This window comes from Zootermopsis nevadensis, unplaced genomic scaffold (genome assembly GCF_977971745.1).
Source record: "Zootermopsis nevadensis isolate Lab colony 2312 unplaced genomic scaffold, Znev_1.0 Znev_ptg000016l, whole genome shotgun sequence".
NCBI lineage: Eukaryota > Metazoa > Arthropoda > Insecta > Blattodea > Termopsidae > Zootermopsis > Zootermopsis nevadensis.
This window is the reverse complement of record NW_028259148.1, coordinates 15,281,754-15,292,658: the sequence shown is the minus strand read 5'-3', so window position 1 is coordinate 15,292,658 and position 10,905 is coordinate 15,281,754. Positions and strand designations below refer to the sequence as shown.

The following is a 10,905-nucleotide window of genomic DNA, read 5'->3' as shown; positions in this document are numbered from 1 at the left end:
TACACTTATCGATCACGAAATGAGAGTACCAAAAGTTATCACAAGTGGCGCTGCTGCTTACGACGACTGATCCATTGAACACGGATGTGTTTATGGTGTTATGAGATAAGAGAGGAGACACAGGTGTCTCTACTGCCGAAAAGAGTAGCAGCATGATGGAGAGAATGCTGAAACGAGTGGGGCTGCAAAGCAACAAGAAAGTGCTTGACACCGAAAAACAAGCAGCAGAGACGGAGGCAGGAGCGTGTAGTAACATTGAGGTTAAAGTTAAAGATGTTGCCGCGGACGACAGAAAAAGTCAAGACAGTGGTGAATTGCAGTTGTGCGATTTATTGAGTTTCAGGAACGTGTGCGCGCACGGGACAGCTGAGAGCGGCAGTGGCTGTTCGTCGGATAGTACCGGAAATCAGCTGCGAAATGACGACGACTCCGTGGTTCGCCGTTCCAGGCGTTCGCGTGTTTTTAATTTTCATTATTTAGATTTACACATGATGGAATTCAAACCGCGTGCGATTACAAGGCGTTTGTGTGGTGGGAAGAAACCAGACAACGAATTGTATCGGAGCAACAGCTTCAAATTCGAACGGTTTGAGAGGATTGACGATTCAGGTTGTCTCCACAAACAGGTGAGGAGAATCTTTTTAATATAATACTTGCTTGGCTTGGCTTCTTGAATGGAACAATGCGCTATTCTGTTTTCTTCTGTTATTTGTTTTGAAGTGTTCACGTATGTTAACTCACTGCTGAATTAAAGATATTAAAATAAGCTTACAAACAAACTTGTTTACACAATAAAATACACTAGTGCCAAACGCGTTTCGACCTCAAGAGGTCATCATCAGTGGCAAAAAGGGAATTAGTTAATATAATCTCATAAAAATATGGTTTTAAACAGATTATGAGGTTAATAGTGAGTTCTTTACAAAACCATAACAAGCAACAATTCACAGAAGTTGGTGTGTTATATTTTATACACTAAGCTGTTGGTCTGACTGTAAACAACAACGAAGCGTAGGGCGTTATTAACTCTGAATTCAGGGTGGCCAACAATTGTATATGAAATGTACTTTTCCCTATTTAAGGATGTTTAGATGTTTTGTGGATTACTACGTCTGAGATTGTGAGTTTCTTGTAATGCCCAATTGGAATTCTTTTGTGTGTCTATGGATGGCGAGGTCTAGAAAGTTGATTTTAACTTTTGATTCATGTTATTATGGTCATCTAGGATGTGTTTGGCTGTGGAGAAGGATTCGTCAAAAGTATTTATAATGTCATCAACGTATCTAGCGATATATTTTATATGTCATTGTTTTATTATGTTTGGGTAAAACTTCTTTTCAATTTATTGTTAAAAAGTTACTAGAAATCGGGGAGCCCATTGTTGTACAGTCATGGCACTAACCCCTCTCATCCCGCTAACACGTGCTGTTGAAACACGAGAATTTAACTGTCGATGGAATTCAGAAGTCATAGTTAAATAAACTGAGAACTTCTTTTGACGTAAATACGTCTATATGGAAGGGTCATTCCGCGAAAAAGTGTAACGAAAATGTGTAAGATCCATATCAACAATGTGTAAATTTGGACCGACAACAATGGTCAGCTTGCGTGCATTATGTTACCTAGGAAACGTCATCTGTTTACTCGACATTGTTGTGTTATATTACTGTGTAACAAGATGGATGACATTGAAGATAACATTACATTACACAGACGTAAATATAATTTAAATACAGAGACGTATTTACGTTAAATTCTCCGGAACCGTGGTTTCTTGTGTCTACGTGCTTAACAAAGGGACCAGTTACTAGCTGAGCGACTGTCAATTTCTCAAGAAATACTCTGCTCCGTGGACTTACAGTTACCATTGTTGTTACTAATACCAAGACCACAATCAGTTTTTTATAGCCGACTGCAGACTCGACCTTGGCACTAGTTTAGATCCAGCGTAGAAGGATTTTTTTATCAACGAAATGATTCATCCTTCACCCGGTCTCGGGTGTCACGTGTTGACTGAGCTACGTCTGAATTAATCGACCAGGACATTTTGTAATAGACAAAAATGATTCAAAGTTTTATTAAGATGTTAATTTTTCGTCATTAGTTTTTAGGTCACGTTTTGCTGACCAGAAGTTGCTGATACAGGGTGATCGTTAAAGTCAGGCATCATTTTAGTAAAATACGTATTTATGGTTGGAACTCAATGGATTATTACACACTGTGACTATAACAAGAGCCCACGCAGATCGCGTCATGTGACCTGTTCGCGCTTGTGTCCGTCAATTGTCTTTCAACAATCGAAGTGCGTGGAGTCCGATACTCATTAAACTCCAAAATAATTCATTCGAGATTACTGAAACTTGTGCATTAAAAATATTAATAATGTTAACGATAGGCAAGTCGGGTTTGGATGGGGTACGGGGAAGAGATTTGATAAGTTTGTTACCCTCTACACTAACGTCACTGAGAAAACTTTTTATTCAGATTGGATTATCCTTCGTAAGATTTTATAACTCCAAGAATGTTACGTACATCCAAAGGAACCTGATTCTTCATTATTGCAGATGGTTTTACGCGTTCTTTCGAGGGGGCACAGACGTCTTAGATAAGTGATGTGACTTGTAGTCATGACGACGACTGAAGTCGATAAAATTCTCCCGGGCGAATAGAGGTCCATAGTTCAGAACCGTCACTATACTCGACGCCCAGAATATTTTATCATTTTAGATAAAGTTTTTCTGTAGTGATTAAGCATTGTCCCACTTAAGAAATTACGTAAACAGCCCCCCCCCCCCCCAAAAAGAACATGGAGTTGAATGTTACAAGGAACTGATTATGAATTTTATTTCACAACAAATTCAACAATGCAGTGTTGAGAGAGAGTTCATTGTTGTTTTTCGTCGGATTTCTGTGTTTGTGAGAAGTTTTTGAAGGAGAACGTGTGCAAGAATGGCCCTCGCACTGAATAAGAATTGAAACAAAATGTCTATACTCTCCTGAATTTTTAAACGTCAACCCGGAAACTATTGTTTAACATCCGACATGAGGAAAAGCGTGAACTCGGTGGACATTTCGAGAACTAGTTGCGACTTTGTTTGGTTTTTTGTTGTTGTGATTTCGACGTAATTTACCTTTGACAAAGTTAACGTGTGTCAAGAATGGGTTGTTCGACGTATATTAAACGTGAAAAGATAAAGGATTGTAAATAACTTGCCAGAATTATGCATATTTGTCATCCGATCCTAAAACATTACGTAGGCCCACGTAACCTTGTTAGTCACGGATTTAACGTAGCGTTGGGTATTTCATAGACGGGCCGTGAGCAAGAACTTGGTAAATAGATTAGCCCTGATTAACCAGCGTGCATATCTAACGATCTGCGTTTAAACAAAGTCAAGGTGAAATTAGTTTCTGAACAGAATATTTGTACATTTCCGCGACGAAAGCAAGAACCCGAACATTATCTTTGTTGTACGGATGGGTGCGAAACTTGGTCTCTCCGGGTCTAGTAAATTCGTTATGGCGCGGTAAAGTTGTTAGCACTTTGAATTCGGGAGGTCCCGAGAGACCACGTGTCCTGACATTCTTGTGGTGCTCCGCAGTCACTCTGGACAAATGATGAGACAGTGCCTTGGATGACGTCACGACAGTTTCCTTCCAAATCATTTCCGGTTCATTAATCACCCGACGCTAGAAGTCTGAGATGCAGACAGCGTCGTTTAACAAATAAAAGAAACATGGGACACGAGAAGATAATATTAAAATGGATGTGGTGCGAGGATGAAGACTACAGTGTCGGTTCCTTGTGAACACGGCAATGGACCCTCTGGTTTTAATGCCCAGGACTTCGCTGACTGCGGACGTTTCTGAAACACCCTGCACCAAGCAATTAGCTCGTTATAGTTGTAATTAATGCGTTAATTAAGGTCGTATTAAGCAGCTGTTGGGAGCTGCTATTTGGAGCTTAGAGAGCGGACTTAAGGAGCTCGCTGCTATGAATTTGACTCGAACAAGAGATAAGCCATTTCAAATTAACCCAGCAATTAGGTTCTTCACCAGAGGTTTGAGAACAGCCGGGTACGGACTGGACGACCGGGGTTCGATCCCCGACTGGGGCAGAGGATTTTTCTGCGTCCAGGCCGGCTCTGGGGCCCACCCAGTCCTTTCCCGGGGGTAAAGCCGGCCGGGGCGTGATGCTGACCACTCACCCCCATCTAGTGTCGAGGTCAAGGAAGATTAGGAGCTATGCCGCTCTCTCCCCCACAGTGGGATAGTTTTTACTGATGTCTAAAGCAGAGGCAACTTGTGAAACGCCCTGTGATTTTCAAACGAAAAGGAAGGATGTCGAAGAATCACTGCTTTAGTTTAATGCAGAAGAAAAGGTCCATGGACAGGCGAGTGTATAGAAAAGTTAAACCCCCACAACCGAAAAGTGGGCGAAAGACTTTCACTTGTGCGTAGTATATAAGCAAACATCGTTCTTGAATGCGAGTGATGCAATTTCGAGATGACATCTCTAAGCGAAGAACAAGTGAATGTGGTCTCGTCGCTTCCATCAGTAGATCGAATCAATGATCTCCATTTTCTCCTATTAACGAGATCAAGAGAAAGGTGAAGCCTGCAAGCCATATTCTTTAGCGTCCTACAAGTAACGGAGAGGCAAATGGTCAGGGCATTCTTTGAAATAGAAAGTTCGGATCTCGTTTCTAAACGCAGACTCCAGTTACGATATCTTTGTCTGTGCAATGACTAAGCTGTGGGGTCGGCGGCCTGAGTTCGGTCCTGGGCAGGGCATGATTTCTCCCCTTCTCCACAACATGAAGACCGGCTCTGGGGCTCACCCGGTCTCCAAGGGTGAAATCAGCCGGCGCGTGAAGCTACCCCCACGCCTAGCGCCCAGTTTAAGAATCCTATCTAATTAATAATTGCAGAATTTAGTCTTACGTTTCTGTTAGGTGATATACCTTCTACGAACACGATCTCAATATTTTCCTGGGTAGCAAGATTTGTAATTTGTTTCGCATAAAGATTAGTTTAATTCATGTCGACGAAAATCTCAAGACCTCGCACAGTTTAATCCAATTAGACGTATCTCCCGCACAAATTCTGTCTTTCCAGATAAGCTGACAATAGATCACGCCCCCAAATACTTAATATCACTTGCGTTTGTATGTACAAAGAATTTCGTGTTGCACAGAAATACATTTTTCATCCCGAAGTTATAAAGCAGGAATTTTTCGTTCATATTACTGTCTCAAATCCACGAAATGGCCGTCAATTTCTGTGCATTGAAAAACCTTTTATATTGTTACGCTGGAACGAAGAGGTTTTCGAAAACAAGCAACGCTAACCGTCTCATTTCCGGGGGGCTACGCGTCTCGTATTGCAAAATAACATCCGACCAGCAATTGACCAAGGGGAAAGGAGGATTCAAGTGTAGATAAGAGGAAACGAGGGGTGTTACTCATTTCAAATGGGACCGAATTCAAAATAAACGAATCAACCTAATATAATATTGTAATTTATTTTTGTACACACGTGTACCTATGTGAACGGAACTTTACATGAGTTTTGCTCAAATCCGAAGAGCTGTTTATTTCAACAGATGTTAAGAAAACATATTTTTTATGCATCACTAGATATTTCTTGTATCAGATTCTAATATCGTTTACGTAATAGATTTTTCCCGACAGATTCTCCCACCCGATCGCCATTTGATATTATTGAGATACCAGAAATTGAAGGCGGGTTTGCTGTTGGTTTATATAACTACTCTTCATTTATTTATCCGTTCTTCCTTATCCACTGACACGATTTTCGTTTCGAATTTAAATGGAAACCTTATATTTTCTTTTATATTAGAAAACAAATTCAATATTTCTGTGTCATTGCGTCCATAATAATTTTGAGCGTCCTACTTACGTATTCATATTTTATTTTCAAAACGCACTCTGATCGTCTTCTGTCTCGTCCTTCACTTTCATTGGCCAACTCTGAATTTCCAATCTGTTCATCCACATCTCATAAAAAAAACTTGTTACCACATTTTCATATATGAAAAACGTCTGACCTTTGTCACTAGTGCCAAGTCATGATGTCCATACAATTTTTTGTGAAAATACGTCACTTTATAAATCGGGAAACAGATTAAGTGTGGTCAAAATGAAAACAAAGCCTCGAGACCAATGCTTCGACGTTGCTATCAAAGTGATTACGAATCATGAGAGGATGGGATTGGCGGGGCATGTAGTAGGCATGGGATATCATAAATGCGTACGAAATTTTGGTCTGAAAGCCTGGAGGGGAAACCTAGGCGTAGATTGGAGGATAATAATGAAATGGACATCTCGGAAATGGATGTTTGATGAGTGTGGGTTGGATTAATCTGGCTCAGGATACGAAGCGGTGTCACGTCCTCTTGTGTACTTGGTAGTGGACCTTTCGAGATTCATCAGAGGCGAGAAATTTCCTGACCATTCTCAAGAAGGCCTGAGCCCCGTGGAGTTAATTAAAAATCATGATTATTGAGAAACAGCATAATTTGGTTAACAAGAGGCTCGTAAGAATTTTGATTGAAACTCTCAAGTTGTGGATGCGGTAAGCTTCTTAGTAGGATGTTCCTTAATTTGGAAGATTATTCGTTGTCTCAAAAACACGCGGAATGAGGTAAGGAAGACATACAGACAGGCTGGCAAACATCCCCAGAGAAGTTTCTGCTATCTAAACTTCACTAACCCCATTTGCGTTCTCCTTGTTAGTGTTTGGCTGTTGAGAGACCTCTCTTGTTCATCAGGAAGACTTAATTATTCCTGCCTAAAGAATAGCTTCACGTGTTTGCAGTGTAACAGTCTCGTTGCCTTATGGCAACAAAGCTTTACTTCTGTTCATTTATGCGTTCATTTGCGAAATGAGCAGATTCAGCTCAACCAGTACGGAATCGACGACCCGGGTTCGAATCCCGGCAGATTTATAAAATTCTTTCCGTTGGTTGCAAAGATTAAGGTCCAAGACAAGAAACTGTACATAAAAACTGAGATTTCAGATTCTCGTAGCTGTGAACGTAAAGATGACTTTTTTTGGGTTGTTGCGCCTTGTAATCTGATAGAAGTTTACCGATGTTTCGGAGGTACTTGCTGCCTCCATCATCAGAACACATCGCCCTAATAATGGAGGCAGCAGGCGCCTCTGAAACGTCGATAAACTCCTACCAGACTACAAGGCGTAACACTTAAGAACACAGTCATCTTTATTCAGTATTTCACTGTTGAATACTTGAAGAATTTGTTCTCAGATGATGCAGACACCAAAAGCGTTATTCATTGTCTGTCCATACGTCTTTTGAAGCACACGTGTGTACACAATTCAGTAATTAACTCCTGCTTCGCATTAGAAGGTCCTGGGTTTTACTTCCGGCCCGAATGTTTGTCACCCTCTCTGATATTTCTCGTGGTTTTCTCCAGTCCACTTTTGAAAGAGCGTAATTAAATAAAATAACAGTCCGCTTCAAACCTGGATGCACACAAATTGTACGGTTTATGTTTCTAGAATTTTCAAAAATATTGTTAAAACAATTGAAACGAGTGTGATGGGCAAGCCATGTTGCACGAATGAAATCATTTATATGTGCTTGGGGAACATTGTTTGGGAAGCATGAGAGACTACGCGGGATAACTGCATAGAAGGGAACAGGATAATATTAAAATGGTTATTGTAAAAATTGGATGGTGTGGGAAGGATTTAATTGTCTCAAAATAAGGTCTAATTGTAGAATTTTGTGAATACTGTCGTAAACTTTCAGGTGTATGTAAAAGGCGGGAGATATATCCCCGACAAAGGCCGATAGTTAACCAGCCTGTGAGACCGCTGGTGTCTGTACCTAACAAACAGAACTGTGAGGTCGCTTAGCAACATGATTGTCGAATGAACAGTTCCGTGTCTCACCAAACAGCCCTTCGCCTTGGTAGGGCTCGCCTCCAAAAATTTCGAGTCGACCTGGCAATGTGCATGTCAGGCCCCCAAACACCCCCTCCCCACCAAAAATCGAGGCCACGCCCTGTTGAATAATTGGTTTAAATTCTAATGCGAAAATTAAGTTAGCCGATCGATCAAATCGACGATTTATCGTAATTTAATTTCAGTTATTGTGCGAATGATCTAATTTTTGCCGTCAGCTGTTAAATGGAGGTTGGTTTTGTGAGACAGCTTTCAAAAATGTTCAGGTCCACGCGAGACCGCGTCTGAGAGTTACCCAACTAATTCCTCGCCTGAAAGTGAACACGAATGTTCATCACCGTGTTCACAACAGCCCGAAAGCGTCCTCTGTCCGGCGTCACTTGAATCCATCCCCCACTCTTTCTCCAAGATCACTTTTAATATTATCCCAGCATCTCCACAACGCTAGATACATGTGGACCAGGACACAGCAAAACCCATCTCACATTTCGACGTGCGTCGTCCACATCAGAGATGCAGTGAATCGCTTAACAAACAAACACCTCCACAGAGCAGAGTTCTTCTCGAGAAGCTAGTAGTCGCTCAGCTGTTTAATAAAATTCCCGTATTTTACGGAACGCGAGGGTACATTCCCGTGTTCACTAGAGCCCACCAACGGTCCACATCCTGAGCCAGATGATTCCAATCCACACCTTTCAAACATGTTTCCCTAAGATGTTTTAATATTATCCTCACTTCAAGACATCCGCCTTTTAAATTAATTTGTGACCGCGTGTCTTATTTAAAATTTGTGAACAATATCAGCTGTGGCTTTTAATGGGAATGCGCGAACAGAAGAGGACTCGATTTTGTTCGCTTAGAAATGGTCAAACGTTGACGCGAGTTGGGCTGACCCCGCGTGTTGAGGGCAAACAACTTGCGTAGAAGCAGCGATTGTCATCCGACATCCGGATGTAATTGAAGATCATGACTCATGATGATAAGTGACACCCCCCCCCCCCTCCCCATTTGCAACGAAGTTGAAACTGGGGAACGAGAGGTCGCCGATTCTTTTAATAACCAGCACTGAATGATTCAGACATTGTCTGCAGTTTGAAGACCCCGGGATTCAGTCGTCGCAATAAATAAATAAATAAACTGCAGGTATGTGACGTCACCTGATATCGCTCTCTTCGGGAACTGGACGACGATGAGTGGGGGTCAAAGTAGGCTCTCACGGCGGTGAAGAAGGCGATGTTGGTATTCTGGGTTTGACGCCGTGTGGACTTTTCTTGTAGGCACCGACGTTTCGGAGGAACATACTGGTACATGGCGTTACAACCCTTTCAACCAGCATTGTAAGAACCATTCGTCAAATGTTTAACGCTGTTCTTCTGTTGTGCTTGGATTTTAGAGCTAAAGATGTTATCTTAACCAGGACTCGAACGTACGACAGATTTTTAGGGATTTTGGTTTTTTTTTTCCCCAAAATTCTTTCGTCGAAACAAACATTTTTGATCTTGTGGTGCCGTTTTTCCATAGAGCCTAATTTCTGACCTACATTGGGAATCGAACATAAATAATTGCCTAAGACATTACGAGATGTTTACACTGGGTGCACCGCCCCACTTCTGTTGTTAGTGTCGATGTGACCAGAGGAATAAATTGCTGAAGACTGTCAGGAGAGAGTGTGGGGCGCAGTCCCCCCGCACTACAGATCTCGCCCGAAGGACGGGCTGTCTCTTGGGGGCTGTGCGTAGTTTAACCCCAACTCTCCTCTCGAGAGGGCTGTGGTTTGTTCCAGTGGTCTTTAAGTTAACTGACTGCATAAAACCGGACGCCTGCCTAATTTCACTTTGTTTATGCCATAATAAACAGGTTGTTTGTTAACGGCGGTTATCTGGCTTATGTACCAACGATTTTGGGAGGGTGGATCGGAAGTTACGTGGAGAGAATCGGTCTTCACCAGTTTAAGGCACTTGCCGGGATGGATTCAATAAAACAACGGGTAATTTAAGTCACGGTAACGGGCATCCTACATTTTCATCTCGGTTTCCGCCACTCCCTGCTGCAAACGAGATATCTCGTTAAGAAAAGTTCACCCAATTTTATTCCGAAGAAGTCTAGAATTTGATGGAGAGTTTCCTTCAGTTCGGATAACCAGGCCGAAACGTGAAGCTTTGAGGAAAATCACTGTAGAAGAAAGCATAGAATTGTACGCCATGGAGGCGCTTGGGGGGGGGTAGATATAGCTCCTACTCATTCTTTTTCTCGGGACTAAATGGGGGGTGAGTGGTCCATATTAACACTAAAAGTTTGTTGCTATGGTAACTCGTCTGCAGACACAAGTGCCGTATTAAATATTTATGTATTACACAGATTCTGTACTATTTTTTCTGTCTTACGCCTAACGCCGTGTGGAATTGTAGGTGGGTATCGACGTTTCGAAGGAACATACTGCCTCCACCTTCAGGCTTGAAGATCATAATTTAAACCTGTAATGTATTTTATTTTAACAAAGAGACCGTGTTTCGTACCCCTACAAAAGAATTTTCTCTTTGGGAATAAATCCCATTTCATCATTGGTAGGCTGTTTTTTTTATATATTTTTCGCTCAGTGCATGGTTTTAGGATTAGTTGCATGAAAATGATTTATCTGAAATGTTCGTGGTTTTTCACTCTTATTTGTGGTCAGTGACAGTGAATTGGAAGTGACCACACGCTCCGTAATACAAAACCACGCAAAATTCATTACCGGTCCGTGCTCGGTCACTGACTGCATTACGGTCAGCTGTTAACAGCGAACGACAAATCACCGAGCACTATTTTGCCCGCAGAAACTGAGTTAACCCTTTGCGGTCCTATAACGGACTGAGTTCGCCGCGTGTACGTTATCTGGAGTCAAACTGAGGCTGGCAAACACTGCCAGCATATTGATCAAGCCTTCTCTGGACTATATCTATCACAGTTTTC

General features: G+C 41.8%; 1 protein-coding gene across 2 annotated transcripts in view; it reads left to right on the top strand.

Annotated features, from left to right (window-relative positions):
- The first annotated feature begins 76 nt into the window (after window positions 1-76).
- Window positions 77-10,905, top strand: part of hwt (SH2 domain-containing adapter heavyweight) — a 240,193-nt gene continuing 229,364 nt past the window's right edge. Inside the window, exon 1 of one of the 2 annotated variants that reach the window (XR_002542087.2) lies at window positions 77-626. Coding sequence is in view for 1 of the 2 variants with exons in the window: in XM_022057303.2 (XP_021912995.2) it covers window positions 153-626 (474 nt within the window). In the remaining variant the exon portion in view is untranslated. The remainder of the gene's footprint in view (window positions 627-10,905) is intronic. The other variant, XM_022057303.2, reaches the window with a different exon arrangement.